At 45.7% G+C, this 26,355-nt stretch overlaps 1 protein-coding gene across 23 annotated transcripts in view; it reads right to left on the bottom strand.

Annotated features, from left to right (window-relative positions):
* The window catches only part of LOC112913645 (butyrophilin-like protein 1), a 57,699-nt gene that overhangs the window by 11,363 nt on the left and 19,981 nt on the right, over positions 1 to 26,355 (bottom strand). For 15 of the 23 annotated variants that reach the window (XM_072728245.1, XM_072728265.1, XM_072728340.1 and 12 more), the window contains exons 3-4: positions 2,325 to 2,419; positions 621 to 968 (exon numbers count right to left, since the gene is read on the bottom strand). In XM_072728245.1, the coding sequence (XP_072584346.1) occupies positions 621 to 968; positions 2,325 to 2,409 (433 nt within the window). In that variant the 5' untranslated portion in view covers positions 2,410 to 2,419. Of the gene's footprint in view, positions 1 to 620; positions 969 to 2,324; positions 2,420 to 3,130; positions 3,457 to 21,033; positions 21,066 to 26,355 lie in introns of those variants that run through there. The other 8 variants (XM_072728350.1, XM_072728288.1, XM_072728374.1 and 5 more) reach the window with 6 other exon arrangements.

Here is a 26,355-nt window from a genome sequence, read left to right as displayed (position 1 = left end):
CTTTGTGCCCCTCATGGAGTCCATCAACCAAAAGGGCTCTTTGGAACACTGTCTGCTTCACTCAAGTATCTGCTCAAGTGTGTATTCCTCATGAATTTTTCCTGATCAATCCTTTCTCTGCACCCATGGACCAGGAACACCTCTATATTCCAGGATGGTCACCTCTCACCACCCTCCCACTCAACTCTCTCACCAGCCAGGGGGGCTCCCTGTGTGCACAGATGCAACAGCCACACTCCTACCTCAGGTGTCTCACATGGTTGTTCCTCTGCTTGGAATTCTTGCCTACAGATATCCACTTGGCTGAATCCCCACTTCCCACCACCTAACATCCTCTATATCCCATCTGTCTACCTATTTATTCACTTTATTTTTTTTTATTTATTCACTTTAGAATATAAATTCTACAGGGCAGAGATCTTTATTTGTTATACTTTTGTATCCAAGTACCCAGAACAGTAACCCCCACATACTAGGGGTTCTACATATTTGTCCCAAAAAAACGAATGAGTGAAAGACCTTCCTTTCCCTCATCTGTAAAATGAGAGCCTGTTTGCTGGACCATGAGGTTGCTCACAACTCAAATACCGCAAGACTCTAAATATAGATCAACCACACACCTGCCACCATCAGCTCCAAATTGGCCTCTTCATAGAAGTTTCCTTTCCTGAATAAGCAGGTATATAGTCCATTGTCAAAAGCCTGGACCTTGTGGATACGCATGGCAGCCTCCCCCTGAGTGAGGAAGTCTTTTACCAGTGAGGTCCGCCCTGCGTACTGGGCCAATTGCTCCTCTCTCTGCTCCTGCTGGTTTTGATAGATGAACGCTGCTTCTGAGAACTTAGAGCGGAACCACCGTAGCTCCATGTTCTCCATATCCATAGCCGGGGACAAATGACACGGCAGCATGACGTCCCCACCCAGCATGGCCACAATGGGGTCTGAGGGACCAATCACCACGAACTCCTCTGTGGACACAGAATAGGAGTGAGAGAGTGGGAGAGACAGGGTGGGGGCAGGGATCACACACTATCAGGTGGGAGCCCAGGCAGGCAAGGGTAAGTGTCAGGTGAGAGGCCCTGACCTGAGGGACTCAGCTGTGACCACTCTGAATCAGGGCAAGAGCCTCTTACCAAAACTCTTAGACCCAGAAATGACGTCAAAGAGACTCCCTTAGCAGCCTATGCTCCTGGGTCCAGGCCCTTCCATGAAGGACTCTAACTCAATGGTTCTAACCTTCCACAAGCATCACAATCACCAGGAAGGCTTGTGAAACACGGATTGCTGGGCTTTACCCTCAGAGCTTCTGGTTCAGTAGGTCTGGGGTAGGACCCAGAATGTGCACTTCTGAGGAGATGGTGGAGATGCTGGTATTGATGTGCCAGGGACCACACTCTAAAAACCATAGTTCTAACCTGGCTCAAGACTGAAAACTGACCAAAGAGCACACCTGTGGCATAGGTGGGATCCCTATGTTCATTTGGCCACACTCAGGAACTTCCCCATACCTGCTCCTTAGTCTATTATTTGTCCCCATTTCTTTGTCTTCTGTTTAATTCCATGTGCACTAAAAACTAGAGCCCATGGCTACTTCCATTAAGACCTGTCCTCACTCACAGGACACAAATCACTACTTGTTACAAAGGTAGGTTCACTTCACTGCCATCACTCCTCACAGGCCTTGGTCTTTTGATACCTACGGCTATGTCATGACACAATACTTCTACAGAAAGAGTCCTGTTGGACTTCTGAAGAGTGACTTCTTACCTCTGTACTACTCAACCTTGGCTGAGTCACCATATGTCTTTCCGGGGGGATGACAGTGACTATCCCTCCCAAACCACATGTGTGTGACTCTTTTAACTTGTAAGCAAAACCAAATCCCTCCTCTGCTCAAAGCCCTGCAATGCCTCTCAGGTTCCCCAAGTGACGCACAAGCCCAATAATGATGACCCCCAGTGATCTCTGACCCCCAATTCCTGCTTCTCTCCCTCTTGCTCATTTGGCTCCAGCCAACACTTGCTTCCTTAGCTACTTGAACATAGGATATTACCAGCTTTGCTCTGGCTGCTCCCCACTGTGGAGACACTCTTTCCATGGGATCCAGACAGGCCAGTACCCCACCTCCTCCCTGTCTTTTTTCCCATCTCACTGCCTACACTAGCCACCTTAGGAAACACTAGCAGTTGAAGGATCACCAGAATCTCTCTAGTCAGGGTCTCCACCAATAGCCATCTGTCCTGATGGAGACATCAGCAAGGCTCCCGGAGACTCTCACCCACCTGAGGGAGGGGAGACACAGGCAGGGGGAGGGCACAACTCACCTGCAGACCCCGCAAAGGGCAACTGGAAGAGGAGAAGCAGGGAGGAGAGATGGGAGAGCAAAGAGTGCCTGCAGCAATCCTCCATTTCCTCAGAGCTGGTGAGACACAGGAAGGAGGCAGGTGAACACCTACAGAGACGAGGCAGGGCAGCCCACAGCTCTGGGCCTCAGAGCAGACACAGGGCTCAGGGCTGGCAACAGTTCCCAGCAGGAGCAGAGCCTTTCCTACTGCTCATTATGCTCATGGGGTGGGGACCCCCACAACACTGATAACATAAAGCCTTCCCATCCTCGTGGAAAGCTTTCATAGCCTGCTCTGCCCACAGGACCAAAGCCTTCCCTCCTCAGCACAGGGGCCTCCTCCATTAGTCACAGGCCACCACAGAGGCCCAGGGACACAGGGCCCAGACTGAGGGCTCCCCAGGAAGGACACACCAACTCCTGTGTGCTGTTCTGTTGCCCTCTAATTATGACCAGGGGTTCACTGAGAAGCATGGCATCAGATTGCATCCTCCTCTAGGACACTGTGGCTCCCAGCACACGTACCCTGTCCTGGGGTCCTGTGTTTGCTGAGTTCACCTGAATTTCAACTCCTGCCTCCCCCAGCCCTTTGCTGCTATGGACTAAGGACCTGGCCGTCTACACAGCCAGTGCTCAGTCAATTCCCCACCAAAAGTTAATTCTCATCTTCTCGTTGTTATCCAGCACCACCGCCCTCAGTGCCACCATATTCTCAGTCTCCTCCTCACAGCCAGCTTCTCCCAGTTTTCCTTTTCTTGGCCACAGATGTCTTCAGAACCCACTCACCTGCTTGAAAACCTGGAACTTCCGGAGCATCTCTAATTCAGTACTGTGAGATCAGAGCAGACCCCAAATCTACTCTCAGAGTTTGCACCTGCAGTTCATTGCTTGAGCCCTAAACCCTGCTTCCAGATCCAACACTGGTGCCACATGTTCCTCTTGTCTGAGAGGCAGGTGGTTCCCAGGAGAGTAGAGAAGCAGAACCTGGCACAGGTTGCAGGGGTCTGTCTCAAAACAGAGACCCGGGGCACTGGGCACCCCCAGACAGAAGAATCCACCCAGCTCTGCCTCCTTTCACCATTTGAAAGTGAAAGCGTGCACAAAAAGTCATCTCAGTGGACTCTGCCCTGCACTCTGGATGGTGACCTTGGTAATCAGGAAGGAAATAACATGATCAAAGCCACAGAAACAGGGCAGGAACAGGTATATCAATTATCCTGCAGGGGGACACACAGGCACAGACTCAGCAACCATTTGTTGAACAACTGCTCCTCTCCAGGTTGGCTAGTTTCTAGACCAGAAGCAGGAGTGTGTGACACAGACAAGACTCATATCTAGCCCTTTGCTTGGAGCTCTCTGTACTGGTTGTTCACCAGCAAAAATATTCTATGTCAGTTAGTGAATCCTATCTGGCAAGAGTGTTTGAAAAGCCACCAGTGTAGCTGCTTTGCTTTTCTTCACCGGGAAATGAATCAGGTACTCCCCACAGCCTGGCAACAGAGGGGTTAACACTGGGTATCAGGATCTTCCAGGACCAGCTCCAGGACATGGGGCCTGCCCCTGCTGAGTGGACAGTGCCCTGTGGCTTGTTAGTACTTTACCGTCACATGTGGTCTGGGTACACCATTCATCCCCCTCCCTGCCAGGCCACGCTTTGCTCTAGGAAAGGTGGATTCTATGGTCTCTGAAGGAAAATCATGGAGCACTATGGCCTTCTCTCCAGCTCCTTCTTTCCTGTGGTTCCCCATCTCGTAACAAATCCCTGGGTTCACCCAGTTATCTGACAGAAACTGGAGCGTCATTCCACTACACACTCCACTTTCCAACCCAGTCTACTTCCAATGTACCAGAAAGTTCAAGACTCCTCAAATCTATATCCATGGCCAGATCCTAGCTCCACACCCAAGGATGGTATCCCTGCTGCTCCATGGGTGTCCCCTGACCACCTCCAGCCTTACCCCCTCAACTTCATTTCCTTCCAAGATCATGATCCTCTAACATCAACTTACATCAGCTCTCCTCATCCCTTCCAGGGATCCCCCAGCTAAACCTCTAGTCTGTGGCTCCCAGGCCCTGACTTCCTTCCAACCTCATTCCATTGTTCCTAGTTCTCCCTCACTGGCCTGGGTGAGTTGCTCCAGTTCATGGAGCTTTCCCAGCCTTGGGTCTTCTCACAAGTCACTGAATGTTCCTTTTCTCTCTCTCTCTCTCTCTTTCTCTCTCTCGCTTTCTCTCTCTCTCTCTCATCCCCCAAACTCCTCACCCTTCCAGTCTCACTTGAAATGACCTTCCTCAGAGGGGCCTTCGCCAACATGCTCAGCCTCATATGTGCCCCATACACATGCTTGCTGGGTTTTAGTGGCACCCTGTTCTCCACAGCCCTGACATGAGTTCTTCTGTGGAATGTCTGTGGCATCCACAAAGGGAGGCACTATGTGCCCTATTCATGTATCCAACATGTAGCAAACACTCAAGAAACTTTGCTGGAACTCATTTGCAGAGGAGTCACTTCAGCAGCACATTGGCTATTCAGCCCTGTCCAAATTGGAAAAACACTTCAGTCCTCTGAGAAACACAAAGACTATTAACTGTCACCTAAATCTGCCACCCCCTGTGTGGATACAACTCCACATCTTCTCTCTTTTTTTCTTCCTACCTCATCATTGAACATCACCAGGACAGTAACTCAGACTCAACCACCTTCATTTGCTCTGCTCCCTCAAGCCTGCCCAGTACTTGAGTCTTCATGTGTGAAGTGACTGGTGTTAAGACGCTAGTTTGGGCTAAAACCTCCCTGGCCCCACTGCTGCCAGCCTGCTGTCATTATTATCTTCCTTCTACAGGTGAGGAAATCAGATTTCTCAGATCCACAACCACATACCCAGCGAAGTCTCTCCCAGCCTATGGTCACTCTTGATAGTTCTGAATGATCTGCTCTCATTTTCATGAAGCAAGGACTGATGGACCCATTGATGCATAGGAGTGATTGAGTTCTGCCTGGATGTCTGGTCTGAGATATTAAAACTCTAGGCAGGGGTGCCTGGGTGACTCAGTCCATTAAGCTTCTGACTCAACTCAGGTCATGATCTCAGGGTCCTGGGATCAAGCTCCCTGTGGGACTCCTCACTGGGCACTGAGTCTCTTATTCCTCCTCTCCATCTACCCGTCCCTGTATGCCCCTCCTTCCATGCTCTCTCTCTCTCTCTCTGTGTCTTTCTCAAATAAGTAAACAAATAAAATGTTTTCAAATTTAAAAATTAAATAAAAAATAAAACTCTGGGAAAACCCTGGACATCTGGATATACCTGCACACATCCCATGCTGTCATCCCCGTAGGTCCATTTCTGCTAATATTCACTTAGACATGGGAATATTGGAAAAATCCACCTTAATTGAAAATTAGCAAATGAACAAGAACCAATATTAGGCTCCAGGCCCGCCCCCGCTGTCCCCGCTTTTCCCTGCCCAATGGGGAGACTCCTCAAGGCCTGAGAGACATTAGGGGAATTTTGTGAAAAGTCAGAGGGAAGAAAACCAAATTTTATTGAGTACCTACTAACTGCCAGGGACTGGGCTACACAAGCCATACTTATGACACTTCATTCTCACACATGCAGACAGAGAAGGCAGACATGAGCCCTGCCATCCACTAATCTTTCATCCAGGAACTTCCTAGAGGAGGCAGGGCTGAAGCTACAGGGACACTGACCCCCACACCCCAGTCCTCAAGCCCAGCCCAGCCCTCAGCTCCACACAACTCAGGGTGGAAGAGGAGCAGGAAGGGGACCTTAGACTCAGCAAAGGCCCAGGATGATATGACCAGAATCACCCCTGAATGCAACCCTTGGATCCCATGATGGGGGGGAGGGGAAGGAATGACAAAGCACAGGGAAGGTTTTCCTGAAGGACACTGAATGGACACCTGGAGACACTACAGGAAGGTCACCAAACAGCAAACGTCACTCCCCTCCCCCAGCTCATCAGGCTGTCTGTCGGGCTATTTATCGACAGACACTGTTCCCTGGCCACAAATGATTTTTCTTGCTCAAAATATAAATTTCCCTGATGCTAATCAGGTTAATATTATACTTCCTACTCTAACAGCCATGTATTACCTCTTATCTTTAGTTGCTAGAGTGCTTCTGAAAGAGTTTCACATGAACACTTAAGCCATAAACAACGGCTAATATAAAAATAATTATAATTTTAGGGGCACCTGGGTGGCTCAGTCAGTTAAGTGTCCGACTCTTAATTTCGGCGCAGGTCGAAATATATCAGGGTCCTGGGATTGAGGCCCACATTGACTCCCTGGATCAGGGCGAAATATGCTTGAGATTCTCTCTCTACCTCTCCTTCTGCCCTCCCCCCCCACACACACACACACTCATACGCAGTTGCCGCTCACTCTCTAAAATAAATAAATATATTTTTTTAAATTGTCATTTTAAAATGTGACATTTGGTGGAAAGGATTAAACCCCATTTTTAGAACCCTACAATCTAGTCAATCTGAATTTATTTCGACACCATTATGATAAAGGTTCATGGGCCATCTTCTACGACAGGGAAAAGTTTTAAGAAGCATTTTCCGCTGGTTTGCTATCTGGAAAAAAATGAAAATAACAGGAAACACACACACATACGCACATGCACATACACACACTCAAGGTGATAGTTTCTGTGTGGACTTTAAAATTTTTCCTTTCTCCTCTAACCAGCTGACCCTGGCTGGTGGGCTGAGATCTGCCCTGAGAGCTGCCGAGGACAAACCACGTGCTCCGTGGGGATGATCACTGTCCTCTGAATCTGCACATCTATCCTTCTGGAGAGCACAGCCCCTCCCAGCAGAGGCTCTCATCTCATAACTGAAATATCCAGTCAAATGTGCCTCAGAAAATTCCTCGGCCTTACACACTCTCAGGAATGGAGCCTGGCCAGGCCCACCCAAAGGTCAGCTGCAAAGCCCACCTGACCAGAGGCACCTGTCCCAGCACCCTGTGATTGTACAAGCCATGCTACTTCCAAAGTCTGAGATTCCAGGGGACATGAGGAGGCGTCACTGCCACCAAAGCTCTGAGTTCTATGAAAGCAAAAGAGTGAGATCAGGAAGAAAGATATTCTTATATAGAAATTTTAATAAATTTGATTACACTCATCAATTAGTAAAAGATAAAAAAGAAATTAAAAGGTAAGGAAGCTGAATGGAAGATGGTGTAAGAATGGAAAGTGCAGGAAAAAAAGAATGGAAAGAATAGGAAGGACTAAGGGAGGGAAGGAATGAAGAAAAGGAAGAAGTAGCTCCTCCTTGCTTTCAGCCCTGATATATCTGGGGACAAGACACCTGAATGGACATCGGTCTGCCCAGAGTGTCTCAAGCCAGTTCCCCAGTCCCTGTGATGTCAGTGAATGATTTGCAGGGAGCAAGTGCATGTACTGCCACCTGGGCGACTGGCTAAGTGACCCGGGAAAAACTTACTCTCCCAATCCCCAATCCCATGCAGGTCAGGCCCATCTGTGGTCAAGGGTGAAGCAGACAAGTCGTGGTGGGAGGGATGTGAGTGCCAAGTTATGAGGAAAGGGCTGGAGGCCTGGCATTTTGGCCTCTGACCATGAAAGAATAAGAGGAGAGAGGCCTGGGGCAGAAAAGGCAGGAGAAGCCCTGACCAACCCTGAAAGGCTGATTCTAACAGTCTCCAGGGTGCCCCACACCCTGTTCCTCCATGTCAGGGAGACTTGTCTCCTCAGACTTGCCTCCTGAGCTGTATGCTGAAATCCTGAGGCCAGGCCCCTGCTCTCTGCTGACCTTCACCAAATACTCAGGCCCACCATTTACCAAGGGCCACTTCACTCTAAACATGGGGTACATTATTTCGGTAAATGATTTACAAAATCCTCAGAGGAAAGCCTTTCCTCATCTTAAAGTTGACAGACAGAAGCTGAACAAGAGGAGGGCACCTGCCCAGGGTCATATGGTGGTATGGCCAAACCCTACAGGAGCCAGGTCCACCCCAAAGCTCAGCCAGGCTCTAATGAGATGGCACAGACTGGGGGCATGGGCCCAGAAATCCTCTCTAGAGCAGCGGGTCTGACCACCCTGCAGCAGCAGCCTGGGAGGCTACCACTAGGGAGTGCTGTGAGGGGACAGTCACCCTGAGGCCCTGCAGGGTCTCCCCGGTTCTATTGGCCTCTGCCGCCCCCGCCTGGCTGGCGCGCACAGCTCTGAAGGAGGGCTTCCCTGGGGGAGGTCAGAGGGAGGGAATGTGTTCTGCAGTCAAGGATTCTAGAAATGTGGATGGAGCACAGGAAACCAGACCCAAAAGACCGCCCTCTACAGGATTCCTGACTAGAGGACACGCAAACCCAACCTCTGCTGGCAGAAGTCAGATGAGGGATTCCCGGCACTGAGGGAATCAGTGAAGTTAGGACAGGAAGGGACATCAAAGGTGGGGGGGGGGGAGGGGGCCTTGATTCACTTGTCCTCTCACTGAAGTTCACTTATTCGTTTTATTTACCTTAATTAAATATTATTCATTTTTAAGAACAAAACAATTTCCACAGGAAAGTGCTTCTGCATCCAACCAAGTCTCTAGGCACTGGTGCTAGGGATCCCACGTGCTCCCCATGCTCCCCGTTCTCACCTTTCCCTTGAAGTCTGATAGGGTGAGGATGGCCCCTTCACAGACACCCACCCACACACAGACACACAGACATACACACACACACACACCACTGTACCCTGTCTTTGCAAAAGGCCCACACTGCCAGACCTTGGCTCTGCCATTTCCCCCAAACCAAAAGCTGTCTTCTTTCCCTGCCCCCTCCCCTTTCACCACCCACTGTGCCCCTAGTGAAAGCTTATAGGACGCAACTCTACACTCACTTGTTCAGGGCATTTACTGACAGCCTGCTGCATGCATCTGGGCAAGACAAAGAAAGTCTCTCACCCCGGACAGTCTCACAGCCTGGGACCTGACGGGACACATGTGAAGAGGAGAAAACCCAAAGTGATGTGAGCAAAAAGCACAGACCCTCAGATACACTGAAGATGAGATACACTGAAGGGAGGCCTGGGCAGAGCTGCTGGAGAAGTGCCCCCCATTTCCAGCATCAGCTCCCCTGGGGAAACTGCACATTCCCTGGAACAAAGCTGGAAATGGTTGGTCCAAGCCTGACATTTCTGAGAGGATGTCTTCCTTGCTGAGGATTCAGAGCCGAAACCAGAGGTTCAGGTAGAGGGAGGAGGTAAAGGCTGAACCTGAGAAGGTGGGCGATGGAAATGAAGCAGAGGATTCGGCCCCACAGACTGTGGTGAGAAAGAGAACACTTCAAGGGAGGAGAGAGTGTCCCCCACCACATGGACACTCAGTCCTTCTCCAACCCACCTGAGGGCCAGAGTGACAAGAAGAGAAGTGGAGGGACCCTCGGAGGGAGCAGAATTCCCTGGAATTCAGTCACAGAGTTAGAAAGAAGGGGTGATTCATCGGAGGGGGGGAGGGCAACAGCAGGGGCTTCTGAGGCAGGGGGAGCCTATGTCCCCCTCCCAGCCATGAAGGGATGGAAAGGAGGGGCCCAGACTGGGTAGGGTGTGCAGGGAGGGGGAATACCCCACCTACACTCCTTCTACCAAAGCCTCCCTCTAGTGCCTCCTACTGGCCAAACTCAGCAAGAAGCTACAAGCTGGTCCCCTGTGCCCTCCCTTCCCTACCTGTGATCAATCCGTAAAGGTCAGTCTCCCCAGGTAGAGAGCAGGGCAGGCAAGAGGGGGGCAGACAAGGAGTAACACAACAAAGGACAAAGGGACCCAGGGGGAGAAGATAATATGAGGACTCCCAACCCTGATCCATCTCTACCACAAGCACCTTCCCAGCTCACCCAACTATTGCTTCTGCCAGATGACAACCCTCCCCTCAACAAAGATGAGGACACCAGTGACAACCTAGTGACAAGCCCATTGAATGGGGAATCCCAGTGCACGTATAGGTGGGAGAGGTAGGAGGCCCACCAAGAGGCTCTGGAGTGGACAAAACACAGCTTTCGATGCCTCCAGGCTCAAAGCCATAGCCCAGACCCTCCTGTGGGGCCAGCGGAGCCCCTGCCACCACTTCTCCTCCACTCCCTGAGCTGAGCCTCCCGGGAACAGGCGACCTCCTCAGCTGGGAAGGTTGGGGCCTCCCAGCAGGCATTAAAACAGCCCTGAGGTCTGTGTTCTATATAGGTTTACACCCAGGAGCCTTCCCCAGGGACAGCCCCCATCGCTTCTGCCACCTCTGAGTCCAAGACCACTCCCTTTAGTTCACACTCAAGAGGTAGATATTGTTAGGGAACTTTGCATAGGAAATACAAAAGGGAACAAATGCAATAAGGAAGCAGAAAAGCAGCGTTTTCAGAATGTGAGGTTCTCAGAAAACCAGTGACAGCCCGGAGCCAAGCACTATACCTATGATCACCCTCAGGCTAGCCAGAACCACCTCCTCTCCCCAAATCTCTCCCCCCAGTGAGCTCTGGGCTGTTCCCCATGTCCCTGTTTCATCCTGCAGGTGTCTCTCCATCTCCTCAGGACTTTCTGTCCCACCTGCCTGCTCTGGGAAGCCCAGAGCCTCAGCCCCTGATCCCAGCTCCCCCTCAGCCACCTTGCCCTTCTGCTCCCACCTACACTGTTCTCCTGCACCACCCTTGCCCTCACTGCCACCCACACAGACTAACTCCTAAGGGCAAGACCCATCCTCCATTTCCATTGACCAAGACTTCAAGCCTTTTCCTGCCAGTCAGTTCTGCTCAGTCCTTCCTCAAACTACTCACTGCCATCAGGTGTCAGACCAAAAGCAGCATGGGAAACTTTGAGTTCACACCACAGGGTTCAAGTTGTCCACCGACCCTGCTCATCTTTTCCCACTCTATCCCCTCCACCTCTAAATTGATACCTTCTCTTTGGCTAAAAGCGCAGGCAGACAGAAGGAGTGGGTCCAGTAATTGTGATTGGCTGTCCCTTCTCAAGGCAACCTGGCTCTCCCTGGCCCTGGGCTTTCCCATTTGCTTCCCTCATTGCAGGGTAAGGGTCCTGTCCTGCCCTAGAACTGCACCCAGCACATGTACACAGCTCCTCTTTCAGAGTGCCAGGCATGGCCACTGGCTTCTGAAGAGGTCTGCTGGGCACGAGCCACACCTGCACCTCCTAGGAGACAGGGGTCAGCCTGCTCCTTCCCCCCCAAAGCCAAGAGTTGGGACACCTTTAGTGGAGAGGAGCCAGTGCCCACACATAAGGGAGGCCTTTCCCCCAGGGAGCAGGTGACAGGTCACATTCACCAAAGGATATGCTAGAGGAGGGGAGGGGAGTGAGAAGCCTTCCAGAACCTTCCTAAGGGCCTCCCCATTTCTTCCATTTCTTCAGTCCCCCACGTCACAGAAGGGAGAGCCTTGAGGCCTCAACTGCACCCAAGGAGCTCCTGGGCCCAGAGGAGCAGAATCCAGAGGCCTCTGCCCACATCCACCCCAGAGCACTCCATTGCAGGAAGGGAATCAAGAGTTTGGAATTATGGTGGCCTGGGTGGCTCAGTTGGTTAAGTGTCTACCCACAATTCAGATCATGATCCCAGAGTCCTGGAATCAAGCCCCACATTGGGCTCCCTGGTCAGTGGGGAGCCTGCTTCTCCCTCTCCTCTGCTGCTCTCCCTGCTTATACTGTGTGTGTGTGTGTGTGTGTGTGTGTGTGTGTGAAATAAATTTTTTTTTAATTTTTTTAAGATTTTATTTATTTACTCATGGGAGACACAGAGATAGAGACAGAGAGGCAGAGACACAGGCAGAGGGAGAAGCAGGCTCCATGCAGAAGCCTGACATGGGACTTGATCCGGGGTCTCTAGGATCACACCCCGGGCCAAAGGCAGCACTAAACCGCTGAGCCACCCAGACTGCCCAATCAAAATGTTTTTTAAGGGATCCCTGGGTGGTGCAGCGGTTTGGCGCCTGCCTTTGGCCCAGGGCGTGATCCTGGAGACCCGGGATCAAATCCCACGTCAGGCTCCCGGTGCATGGAGCCTGCTTCTCCCTCTGCCTGTGTCTCTGCCTCTCTCTCTCTCTGTGTGTGTGACTATCATAAATAAATAAATATTTTTAAAAAAATGTTTTTTAAAAAAAAGAGTTTGGAGTTAGACTGTTTTTTAAAAAAAGAGTTTCTGTTGACTTTCCTATTAGATATCTTGGTGGGAAATGGAAGACACAGTTGAACATGTGGGTCTTGAGCCCAAGGAAAGTTCTGGGCTGGAAACATCCACTGTGTGGCAACAGGACCATTGATGGTGGTCAGAGCTATGGGGATGGAGAACAGCTGGCTTCTCCCAGAGATTCCACTTGGGGTGTTCACACCACTTCCCTTTACATCCACAGTTCTACTTGTTAATAACTGTCTGGATCTCCCACCTACATTGGGAAACTCGAGGACACAGCATGGGAGGCCAAAGATTCTTCAGTGCAGACATAACTGCACAACACCTAAAGCTGGATCAGGTCCAGAGAACCCATGAGGAAGGTAGACCATGGCTGGGCAGCCCTTGCCCCGTGACTGTGGCAGGCTGGGGCCCAGGACCCAAGAGAGTCATTCCCAGCCTTGCCATCAACACAGGCCGTGGACCAGGGAATTTACTTCCTGTCCCAAACACTCAGGGAGGGTGGGTTGTGAGTAAACCAGAGCAGCTCAGGCAGGTGGCCAGCTGCTGGCCTCACCACCACTGTCTGTCTTCACTGCACTCTGACCTCCCTAACCCTAAACCATGTATCTTGGGACCTTCTGCATCATCACTGAGTCTGCCTCCCCTCCAAATCCATCCCGAAATAGCCTTCTGACCAGGCCCTAAAGCCCCATCCAAGTAGTTGCTGTTCCCACCCCAGCATCACTCTCCATCTCTACTACCTCCCTAACTCTGCCCCTCCCCATCCTACCTTCAGCCTTCCCACCCCCCTACTCACCCCCACCCCCCCACCCCTGCCCACCCAGACACTTCCCCTTCCCACTCCAAATCCCCCACCACACTCCAGGCCACTGCCTAAGAGCTTCATCCTACCACTGAAAAAGCCCTACCCTTCCCCTGAAAACATATCCAATAGTCCTCTCTCCTTAGCAAGGGTTCAGTAAACTTTGGCAAGAAGAAGAAAAAAAGGAGAAAATATACAGAATCACAAACCCTTTGGGTCCTTGGGGCTTAGGACTTGTAGACATTTACTAAAGGGGGAGCAGTTGTCTTGCTTCTATTACTTATCTTGTCCATCGTTCTTGCACATAAAAATTTTTGGACTTAAATTTCCTTAATATTTTAATTATTTTGCTCCTCATATTAGGGCCCAGTATGAGCTTATCTCGTCAGGAAAAGATAAATAACTCATTGTGCTGTCTTTAACTTTGGCCTGTTTATGCAATAGTTTCCAAACTTAAAATGAAGGATTTGAGGGGGACCTGGGTGGCTCATTCACTCATCTCAGATCGAGATGTGTCATGAGTTCAAGCCCTCCACTGGGCTCCATTCTGGGTGTGGAGCCTACTTAAAAAAAAAAAAAAAATTGAGGACTTTCTGAATCAGTCCATGATCATATGTGTCAGTAAAAATTATAGTCTATTTTCAGGGCTTAATTGTCAATCTTTCTGGGAAAGGGATAACCCATGATGCTGCACCTCCCACAGCTCCAGGATAGGGTTTTCTAGAACAGTGTCTAACACTAGCCAAGTACTTGTGTGTCTCCCTGTCCATCTCCCTTATTCCTCATCCAGCACCCACTCACTGCCTCACACCAGCCCCCAAAATCCCCAGCCAAGGTCTGAGAGCCCAGGGCCAGTTGTGTGCAGGTGAAGGGAGGCAGGCACAGCTCACTGACCTAGGAATAACACATTTTATGTTGTGGCAGGAGCTGCTCTCAGTGCCACCAGGATCCCGGCCCTGGAGAGCAGTCATTTCCCAGCCCATCTCCTCCTCCCAGATCAGGCTTTCCAGAAGGAACTACTGTGGCCTCTCACATCCTGAAAGGATGTCAGGATCATCAGAGTCAGCTTCAGAGCCACTGTCCAAAATCCATAAGGGCCTTTATCTACATGAGCACAGAGCAATCACTCCATGTGATGAATTCCCCAGAATATCCAAGAACCAAGAACCCCATAATGGTCATGAGGGAGAGGACCAGGGCAGCTGGGAGATGGATGTGGGGACAGCAGTCCCTACAAGGAAGGCAATAAGCCTGATGATTCACAAAACCCCAGGACCCAGGAAATGGGAAAACTTCTCTGAAGCAGGAAGGAGGTCATTTAGGAAATACCGAATGAATTTTAAGTATCCCACCCGGGAACCCTGGGTGGCGCAGCGGTTTAGCGCCTGCCTTTGGCCCAGGGCGCGATCCTGGAGACCCGGGATCGAGTCCCACGTCGGGCTCCCGGTGCATGGAGTCTGCTTCTCCCTCTGCCTATGTCTCTGCCTCTCTCTCTCTCTCTGTGACTATCATAAATAAATAAAAACTAAAAAAATAAAAATTAAAAAAAAAAAATAAGTATCCCACCCTGTGCTCAACACATCCTGTCTTTGCAAATCACTCTCTCTCCTGCCTTCCTCTGTCACAATTTTTCCTTTTCCCAGACTTCCAACCCATTTGACCCTGGTAGTAAGAGATTGTGCCCCATTTCAACAATATCCCACTCAAATTTCATGATCCATTGTTATAATTACCTTGCACACTCAACTCCCATTTTCCTCATTCTCTCCACCATAGCTGCATGGAAAAAGCCAAGCTCTGCCTAAATCCAACTTCCCACCTAATCCATGCCTGCATCCAAGCAGAAGTGATTGGATAAAAATATGCAAACATGTTTATAAAATATTTATAATCACAAACTTCAAGTTAGCCGATAGAAGGACCCAGCATTTTCCTGGTTACTCACTCACAAAATTTCAAGGCAATTATTTCACATTTTCTTCTTAATTATGCACCCTCTCTCCTCTTCATTTTTAACTGATAACCCACTCCTCCACTTGAGCACTCAACCCCAGCCCCTCCCACCTACTCAAGGACATCCCTCCAGCAACCCTCCCTCTTCTGTAATGCTGCCATTCCCTCTGCAGATCACACCCATGCAAGCTAACATGGTATAAGATACTTATTTTTAAAAATAAATGAGTAATACTCTTCTCTAGCACCCAAACTGAGATTACTTAGTAGCATTTCCACTAAAAAGAACCATATGTAAAAGATGACCCTGATGGCAAGGAGGCCATCAGAGACACTAAGATCATGTCAGCTTGAGGCTCACATAGGCCAAATATGTACAAACTGAGCATCAGTAAAAGGATTCAATGCAAGAGATTAAAATATATTAAAATGGGGATCCCTGGGTGGCGCAGCGGTTTAGCGCCTGCCTTTGGCCCAGGGCGCGATCCTGGAGATCCGGGATCGAGTCCCACGTCGGGCTCCCGGTGCATGGAGCCTGCTTCTCCTTCTGCCTGTGTCCCTGCCCCTCTCTCTCTCTGTGACTATCATAAATAAATAAAAATTTAAAAAAAATAAATAAATAAAATAAAATAAAATAAAATATATTAAAATGTATTTATTCATAGTTACACTAAAAAAATTCACGGGTCACTTTTGGAGGATGCTAGAGAATGAACTCATTATTCTGAAAACTAGAAAATAAACAGTAAAGAACGGTATTAATCTGCCTTTCCTAAACAAATTGTACCAAAATAGTAAATGAGGCATAGCTTCTTTGTATAAATGAAATAAAAAAGACAGAATGATAGAAAAAGAATATCACCATTCCACAACCCCTAGTAAAATAATGGGTCTAGGCAATGCTCATCAATGGCTGCCAACCAGAATCATATGCCTCTTGATGCATATAATTACAGCACAACACTACATATGAGATAGCCTTGCCAAAAAAATAAATTCTGAATGATGTCAGATCTTTAAGGGTAACTATCAGTTTACATGGGGGTAAAAAGTGGAGGGGGTGGGCATGGCAAATGACACAGGCATACAATTAGCAAATTTATGAATATAGTAAATTCTGGGACGCCTGGGTGGCTCAGCGGTTGTGCGCTTGCCTTCTGCCCAGGGCATGATCCTGAAGTCCCGGATCAAGTCCCACATCAGGCTCCCTGCATGAAGCCTCCTTCTCTCTCTGCCTATGTCTCTGCCTCTCTCTGTCTTTGTCTGTCATGAATAAATAAATAAAATCTTTTTAAAAAAATAATATAGTAAATCCTATAGGAAACAAGCCATTTCTTTAACAAATAAATGACCAGAAAAATCCCGAGAGGTTAAAAGACACTTAGGCTCTCAGTCTAGCCATGAAAAAAACACCAAATAATTTCAAAAGAAGGGAATTCAACAAAATACCTGACCAAAAATTGTTGAGACCATCAAAAACAAGAAAAGTTTAAGAAACTGTTACAGCCAAGAAGGGCTCAAGGATACATGACAAATATGTGTAATGTGGCATCTTGGATAGGATCCTGGCACAGTTAAAGAACATTAGGTAAAAATTGGCTTAGTGATTCCAAAGACATTGTGGACTTTAATGGTAGTTTATCAATATCAATTAATTAATTAAAATAAGGTATTATATTCACATAAAATGTCAGTAATAGGGAGGCATCTGGGTGGCTCAGTCCAGTAAGCATCCATGTCTTGATTTCAGCTCAGATCATGATCCAGAGTTATGAGATTGAGCCCCATATCAGGCTCTACACTGAGGCTGGAGCCTGCTTGGGATTCTCTCTCTCTCTCTCTCTCTCTCTGCCTCTCCTCTCCCCCAGTCCCACCACCACCACTCGCTCGCACATTCTTTCTCTCTCTCTAAAAAAAAAAGAAAGAAAGAAAAAATGCTAGTAATAGGAAATACCAGTGCAGTGAACATGGGAACATTCTACACTATCTTCTCAATTTTTCTGTGAAACTAAAACTGTTCTAAAAAATAAAGTTCAACAAATAAAATAAAATAAAAATAAAATAAAAATAAATAAAAAATAAAGTTTATTTTAAAAAGAGAGAGAAATAAAACATATCAACCAAGTACAATAGTGAATCTGGATTTGATCCTGGTTCAAACAAATTAATTACACATGTTATGTATTGACAATTTGGGAAATCTGAACATTGGCTGCATATTTGAGGATATTAAAGATATTGTGAACATTTAGACAGAATAATAATGATACTGTGGTTATATTTAGAAGAGTCCTTCTCTTTTAGAGATAATGAAATATTTATAATAGAAATAATATGATGCCTAGTATTTGTTCTAAAATAATCTAGGAAAAAAAATAAAAAATAAAATAAAATAATCTAGGAAAAAATAAATAAATAAATAAATAAATAAATAAATAAATAAAATAATCTAGGGTGAGGGTGGGACTAAAGAGAGTGGTCCTCAGTTTATTATACTATCTCGATGATATTGCTTCTTGGCCTTTTGGCTAAGATCAAGTGTTGTATACTATCTGGATGATGGAGACATGGGGATTTTCCACTTATGCACTTATGCATATTTGAAATTTTCTGTAATGATAATTTTAAAAAATAATTTCCTTGACCCTTCTTGCTATCTATCCTTTCCCTGAAACTCTTAACAGCAAATTTCTTTTTATTTAATTTTATTTGAATTCAATTAATTAACATATAATGTATTATTAGTTTCAGAGGTAGAGTTTAGTGAATCATCAGTTGTATATAACACCCAGTGCCCATTCCATCAAGTGTCCTCTTTTAATGCCCTTTATCCAGTTACCCCATCCCACCACTCACTTTCCCTCCAGCAACTCTCAGTTTGTTTCCTAGAGTTAAGAATCTCTTACAGTTTGTTTTCCTCTCTGATTTCATTTCATTTTCTTTTTCCCTCCTTTCCCCTATGATACTCTGTTTTGTTTCTTAAATGCCACATATGAGTGAGATCATATGATAATTATCTTTCTCTGACTGACTTATTTCACTTAGCATAATACCCTCTAGTTCCAACTATGTCATTGCAAATGGCAAGATTTCTTTTTTGATGGCTGAGTAATATTCCATTGTATTATACACCACATCTTCTTTATCCATTCATCTGTCGATGGACATCTGAGCTCTTTCTGTATTTTGGCTATTGTAAACATTGCTGCTATAAACATTGGGGTACAAGTGCCTTTTCAGATCCCTACATTTTTAACAGCAAAGTTCTTTAATAAAGGATACAATAGAAAATATCTCTACTTCCTCTCCTCTCACTCTCTCTTTTTTGAAACAGATCTATGAAGGCATAATTTACATACTATAAAATTCACCCATTTTAAGTGTATAGATCAATGACTTTAGTATATTTATAGTTATTAATATAGTTTATATTATATATATCATATACCTAACCTAATTTTATTTTTTTAAGATTTTATTTATTTATTCATGAGAGACACACGCGCGAGAGAGAGAGAGAGAGAGAGAGAGAGACTGAGGCAGAGACACAGGCAGAGGGAGAAGCAGGCTCCATGCAGGGAGCCTGATGTGGGACTTGATCCCGGGTCTCCAGGATCACGCCCTGGGCTGAAGGTGGTGTTAAACCGCTGAGCCACCCGGGATGCCCATCCAACCTAATTTTAGAACATTTCCATCACTCCACAAAGAAATGTCATGCTCATTTGTATTTATGACCCATGCCAACCCGTAGCCTTAGGCAACAGTTTTCTGACCTAGTTTTGCCTTCTGAAAATTTCATATAAATGGATGCATACAATTTATGGCCCCCTGAGTCTGGTTTATTTTACTTAACATAAAGTTTTTGTTTTATTTTATTTTGTTTTTTGTTGGGTTTTTGTTTTTTTTTTTACTTAACAAAGTTTTCAGGTTCATTCATATTAGAGCATGCATCAGTGTTTCATTAATTTTTTGCTGAATAGTATCCTGTGGTATGGATATAAACATTTTGTTTATCTATTCACTAATTCATGAATATTTGGATTGTTTCCCCTTTATAGTATTGTGAATAATACTTCTATGAGCATTCATGGTGCAAGTGTTTGTGTGGATATATGCTTTCATTTTTCTTGGGTAGATACCTAGAAGTGGAATCACTGGTCAATATAGTGAGCATTTTAAGGACTTGTCAGGCTGGCTTCCAGTTATAGGACAAGATGGAGGAGATACACTTCTGGTTCCTCCTAGTAAGTACAGCTAAAACCCTGGAGATTATTTATAAAACAAACATAAGAAGACTCTGAAAGATGGAGAGAAGGCAGACTGCCTAGGAATCTCAAGATCTAAATAACAACATGATAAGTTCCCTAGGTTTTCCTTTTGCCCCTCATATACATGTGACTGGGCACTAGAAAAGCCAGAACCAGGAAACTCTAAAAGATACATGCACATACACTCAGGCCAAAAAGTCTCTACCCAAAGAACCAAGAAAGGGACAGCCTAGCTAGACATAAAACTTTTAGACAGTAACTGCTATATTCCAGCCCAAATATCACAGGGGGAAAAAACCTGCCAGCAAAGGCTAAGTGAGGAGACTAGACACTCACTTTTACCCACAATGTGCCCCTCCCCACTGCTGGCATGGTGTCAGAGAAGGCCAAGTGGGAAGCTGGGACTTCCAGCCCCGCCTGGTGCTAACAAATCCCCTTCCATCACAATATTACTAGAAACCAAGTGGGAACTAGGTCTCCCTAGGAACTAGGTGAAACTAGGTGAAAACTAGGTGAAACTAGGTGAAACGGTGCTTCACACTCCCAGTCAGTGTGTGTCAGCAGAAGTTTAGTGGGGAGCCTGAATGCCCAACCCCACATAGCAGTATTAACATGCCCCCCACAAGTGTCAACAGAAGCCAAGTGAGGACCCTGGACTTCTCCCCCCATCTGACAGCAGTGAGGCGTCACCATCTTTCCCCTATGAGCACAGTTCAGAGGATATGGTTAAAATAGATTTAAATAAAATTATAACATGATACCCAGGATGCAATTTAAAAATCTCTTGTCATAGCAAGATCAGGAAAATCTCAAATTAAATAAGAAAAGACAATTAACACTCAAGATGGCCAAGATGACAGAATTATCTGATACATATGTAAAGCAGGCAAGTATTTTTTTTTAAGATTTTATTTATTTATTCATGATAGTCACACAGAGAGAGAGAGAGAGGCAGAGACACAGGCAGAGGGAGAAGCAGGCTCCATGCAGGGAGCCCAACATGGGATTTGATCCAGGGTCTCCAGGATCACACCCTGGGCCAAAGGCAGGCGCTAAACCGCTGCACCACCCAGGGATCCCAAGGCAAGTATTTTAAAGTAAAAATTTTAAATGTCTCAAAAAAGAATTACAAACTCTACTGAAACAAATGAAGAAATAAACAGTCTCAGCAAAAGAAGACGAGAAGCAAAAGAAGGAAGGAAGAGAAAAAGAAAAACCAAATAGAAATTTTCAACTTAAAAATACCATCATCACGGGGATTCCTGGGTGGCGCAGCGGTTTAGCGCCTGCCTTTGGCCCAGGGCGCGATCCTGGAGACCCGGGCTCGAGTCCCACGTTGGGCTCCCGGTGCATGGAGCCTGCTTCTCCCTCTGCCTGTGTCTCTGTCTCTCTCTCTCTCTCTCTCTCTCTGTGTGTGTGTGTGACTATCATAAATAAATAAATAAATAAAATTTTAAAAAAATACCATCATCAAAATTTAAAACTCTGTGGATGGGCTTACCAGAAGAAACAGCAGAGGGAAGATTCCGTGACCTTAAAGATAGGAAAAATAGAAATTACTCAATCTTCACAACAAATAGAAAATAGACCTTAGGGATCCCTGGGTGGCTCAGTGGTTTGGCACCTGCCTTTGGCCCCGGGGCGAGATCCTGGGGTCCTGGGATCGAGTCCTGTGTCGGGCTCCCCGCATGGAGCCTGCTTCTCCCTCCTCCTGTGTCTCTGCCTCTCTGTCTCTCTCTCTCTCTCTCTCTGTCTCTCATGAAAAAATAAATAAAATCTTTAAAAAAAATAGACCATAAAAAATGAGCAGAGGTTGAGAGATGTACAGAACCATAACAAAAAATCTTTCCTGTTATCAAAGCCCCAGAAGGAGAGGAGAAAAGGCCATGGCAGGAAAAGATATCCAAAGAAATAATGGCTGAGAAATTCCCAAATTTGGCAAAAGATACAGACCTATGGATTCAAGAAGCCGAGTAAATCCCAAAGAGCGTATTTCCATGTTTATTGGCCACTGGTACATGTTTAGTGAAATGCCTATGGAAATATTTTGTTCATTTTCTAATTCTCATGATTGAGTTATGAGTTTTACATATTCTGGATACAAGTCCTTTATCTGATATGATTTGCAAATATTTGCTCCCATTCTGTCACTTGTCTTTTCATTTTTCTTGAGGTGTTCTTCAGAGCACAAAAATTTTTAATTTTGATAAAGTCCATATTACCAAAATTTTATTTTGTTGCTTGCATATTTGGTGTCATATGTTAAACCATTGTCCAATCCAAGATCATAATATTTACTCTTGAAGTTTCTCCTAAAAGTTTTTTTTTTGGGGGGGGGGTTCTTCTAATAGATTTATAGTTTAGGCTCTTATGTTTAAGTCTAAGATAAATTTTAAGTGAAGTTTTGTGTATTATGTGAGATAAGTGTCCAAATTCATTCTTTTGCACATGAAGAACCAATTGTTCCAGTACTATTTGTTGAAAAGACTTTTCTTTCTCCCTCTGAATTGTTTCAGCACCTTTGTTGAAAATCAATTGACCATAAATTAATTCTTTTGCATTGGTTTTATGTCTAAACTTAGGCCAATACCACATTGCCTTGATTAGCCTAGCTTTGCAGTAACTTTTGAAATTGGGAAATGTAAATCTTCCACCTTGTTCTTCTTCAAAAATCATTGTGTCTATTCTAAGTCCTCATATTTCCCCACGAATGTTAAGAGGTCTTTTAAGTTTAGGGAGCAAGCCATACAGATACCTGGGAAAGAAAGCAGTCCAGGCAGTGGGGAAGAACAAGTACAAAGGCTGTAAGGTGTGAATGTGCCTGTTGAAAGAACATTTAGGAGGCCAATGTGGCACAGTGGGCAGAAGAAGTAATAATAGGAGATGAGGTCAGAGAGGTAAACAAGGCAGGACAGGGAGGAGGCCAATACATAAGGCCTTGCCTGCCCGGTAAGAAGCTTTACTCTGAGTAAGTGCAGAAGTAACTGGGGAGTTTTGAGCAGAGCAGTGACATGGTCTGACTCGTATTTTAACAACTCACTGTGGCCACTGCATAGACAAATTGCCAAGGGAGCAATGACAGCAGCAAGGAAAGAAGTTAGGAGATGCAAGAGATGATGGTAGCTTGGGCTAGAATGTTAACAGTGGGGATGAAAAGAAATGAGAAGTGGTCAGAAGGTAACCAAATAGGTTTTAAGACAGATTGGATGTAGAGTATAAGAGAGAGGAGTCAGTAATGTCTCCAAGGATTTGGGCCTGAACAACTGAAAGAATAGGATGCAAAGCCCAAGTCCATTGGGAGGGAGAAGGTTTGGAGAGGCAGATCACCTCAGTTCTGGACATGATCAGTTTGAGGTACTCATGAGTCACTGGAAGTACACATTTAGAGTTCAAGGGGGTGGTCTAATCTAGAAACACAAATTTGGGAGTTATCAACAAAAAGGGTATTCATAGGTGATGCTTAAATCTGGCCGGAGCGTGAGACTGGATGAGACTACCTAGGGACAGGTAACAATAGAAGAGGTCCAGAGATTGCACCATGGACACTATAGTGGTAAGAAATTAAGGAGGTAAGAAGTCATCTGCTGGGAAGTAGAGGGAGGTCTGAGAGAGCAAAAGGGCCTCCAAGTCTCCTAAACTATATATTCGCAAGTAATCTCTCAGGGTGGGACTCCTGTGTATTTCTATCTTCTCTGTGTTTGGTCACATTATCAAGGCCCAGCTCAGCGATGGGTCCTCTTAAGGTCAAAAGTCCACAGGACTTAAGTGCGAATGATTGGCAAGCTTATCCTCCTACACACAATGTTAAAAAAAAGAGTCAGTTGAGTAAAACAAACTTCTATATGATGGGATATTGTAAAGAATGAGGTCATTTTATACCAGAAAGAATTTTCTGTATCTCCTGGGATGGAGAAACAAGCTATTAGGGAAGCATTGATCCTTTTTTGGACCATAAGACCCCGGAGGCCAGGGAGAGTGTCTGGGATCCAAACACAGCTCATAACACCTGAGCAGGTATATAAGGCCTTCCTTAGGGAGAAGGTATAAGAAGTGGGCTGTGTACCTTGCTGAACACTGTCTAAAAACCCAGCTTCTCCCCAGTCGTGCCCCTGGCTCCACTTCCACCCATCCACTCCTTCCCTGTCTCCATTACATTTTCTCTCCTCTCAACCTGTAGCTAGTGCCTCCCACCACCTCCTTTTCAACAAAAAGAGTAGGGTCGGAACATGGAAGAAATAGAGAATTTTGTTTTTTTCCACTCACGTCTTCATAGTATCATGAGAAACCTAGTCTCCCTTCCTATTTTCCTTCCCCTTCTCACCAAACCTCACCCCCACCAACTCATCAGCAAACCAGAAGGTGGCAAAAGCAGGGACATTTCACACTAGGTGTCTTCTGCCCAGGACTCCAACCCCACAGCTGCCACCAATTAAGAAAGGTGCTAGGAAACTGACAATGGCATACACAGGACAGAAACACAGACAGGCAACTGAAGAAGAATAAACAAGAATAGCCACTAAACAGCTGAAAATAATGTTAGCCCTGGGATCCCTGGGTGGCGCAGCGGTTTGGCGCCTGCCTTTGGCCCAGGGCGCGATCCTGGAGACCCGGGATCGAATCCCACATCGGGCTCCCGGTGCATGGAGCCTGCTTCTCCCTCCGCCTGTGTCTCTGCCTCTCTCTCTCTCTCTCTGTGACTATCATTAAATAAATGAAAAAAATTAAAAAATAATAATAATAATGTTAGCCCTACAACAAAACACAATTTAAAACAACAAGGGGAGCCTAGGTGGCTCAGTTTGTTAAGGGTCTGCCTTTGGCTCAGGTCAAGATCCCAGGGTCCCGGGATCGAGTTCCATGTTGGGTTCCCTACTCAAGAGGGAGTTTGCTTCTCCCTCTCCTTCCCATTCATTCTCTCTCTCTCTCTCTCTCTCTCTCTCTCTCTCTCTCTTAAATAAAATCTGGAAAAAATAAAATTAAAAAAAATAATAAAACAAGGCACTATTTCACCCATCAAAGCAGTAAGTATTCAGATCCCCAGGGTTGGCTAGAGTAAGGACATGCACAGATACTACCACCCCAGTGCAGTCTTGTTTGCTTTTTGGAGAGTGGCTCAGCAACACTTAGATACCAAAAGCTTTTAAAATAACTCTATCCTTTAACCCTTTGAGTCAGTGATTTCATTTCTAGGAATTCAGCCTAAGGAAATAACCTAGACAACCACACAAATATGCATGTTCGAGAATCTTCATTGCAGCATAGCTTATAGTATTTTTAAGGTTTGAGATCCACCTTAATGCCCCCACAATGGGAAACTGGTTTCAATGAACTAGGTAGGGTTCACCAAACAGTGGGGTACTGGTCAACCACTAAGAATGATGCTAGTCCGTGTGTCTTCTGGTGTGCTGCATTGAGAAGGACACTATAAGGGAAAGGAGGGAAAATGAGAGGGAAAAATTAGAGAGGGTGACAAAACTTTAGAGGCTCCTAACTCTGGGAAACGAACAAGGGGTAGTGGAAGGGGAGGTGAACAGGGGATGGGGTAACTGGGTGATGGGCACTGAGTGGGGCACTTGATGGGATGAGCACTGGGAGTCATAATATATGTTGGCAAATCGAACTTCAAAAAAAAAAAAAAAGATTGACTATATCTGTACAATGAATTGTGTACCCTATCTGCATTTTTAAAATGCAGACCCAAGGATTCTATTCTAAATTTAATGCCAAAATTAAAGGCTATGACATTAGCATCCAATGTAGTAAAATTCCTTAATACTAAACTTCCTGAGACGCCTGGGTGGCTCAGCAGTTGACTGACTGCCTTTGGCTCAGGTCATGATCCCAGGATCCAGGATCAAGTCTCACATCAAGCTGCCTGTGAGGAGCCTGCTCCTCCCTCTGCCTATGTCTCTGCCTCTCTCTCTGTGTCTCATGAATAAATCAATAAAATCTTAAAAAAAAAAAAAACTAAACTTCTTGATTATGAATTGCATCATGTCCAAAATGACTGAAAAACTTCAAATGGTAAAACAATATTAGGTATAAAAATGAGTTGGGCAGCCCGGGTGGCTCAGCAGTTTAGCGCCGCCTTCAGCCCAGGGCCTGATCCTGGAGACCTGGGATGGAGTCCCACATCGGGCTCCCTGCATGGAGCCTGCTTCTCCCCCTGCCTGTGTCTCTGCCTCTCTGGGTGTGTGTGTGTCTCATGAATAAATAAATAAAATCTTTTTTAAAAAATAACATAAATAAATAAAAATTAAAATGAATCTACAATATTGATGAAGCATGCAGTTAGAAGAATTCTAGTATTATTTATGCATAAAATTAATAAGGGTTTTGTAAAACCATGAGTACAACTATTTTTCTAGTTAGTAATTTCCTTTATTTACATTATTACCCATCAGAGGAAATATGTTGTTTTGTTCTTTCCCTTATATTTCATGTTTAATTAATTTGCTGTATTTAAAAATAAAAATTATTATACCTTTAAAAAAAAAAGAGAGAAGGACACAGCCTTACTTTGGTGGTAATTCCTGGCCCAAAGTACATAAACTGAAGAAACATTAGACATACCTAAATTTAGGAATAATCTACAAAAGAGCTGATCTGTATTCCTCAAAAAATGTTAATATAATGAAAGGCAAAGTCAGTCGAAGGAACTGTGCCCATAGTAAAGGATGATGAAAAGATATGAAAACTCAATACAAGGCATGATCCTGAACCAAGAAAAAAAAAATATTATAAAGGACATTGTGAGGCAATTGGCAAATTTGGTAGATTATAGTATTGCATCAAGTTTCCTGATTTTGGTAGTTGTACTGTG

Source organism: Vulpes vulpes, chromosome 1 (assembly GCF_048418805.1).
Source record: "Vulpes vulpes isolate BD-2025 chromosome 1, VulVul3, whole genome shotgun sequence".
Taxonomy (NCBI): domain Eukaryota; kingdom Metazoa; phylum Chordata; class Mammalia; order Carnivora; family Canidae; genus Vulpes; species Vulpes vulpes.
Note: the sequence above shows the minus strand (reverse complement) of the source record. Positions and strands in the feature narration are given on the sequence as shown.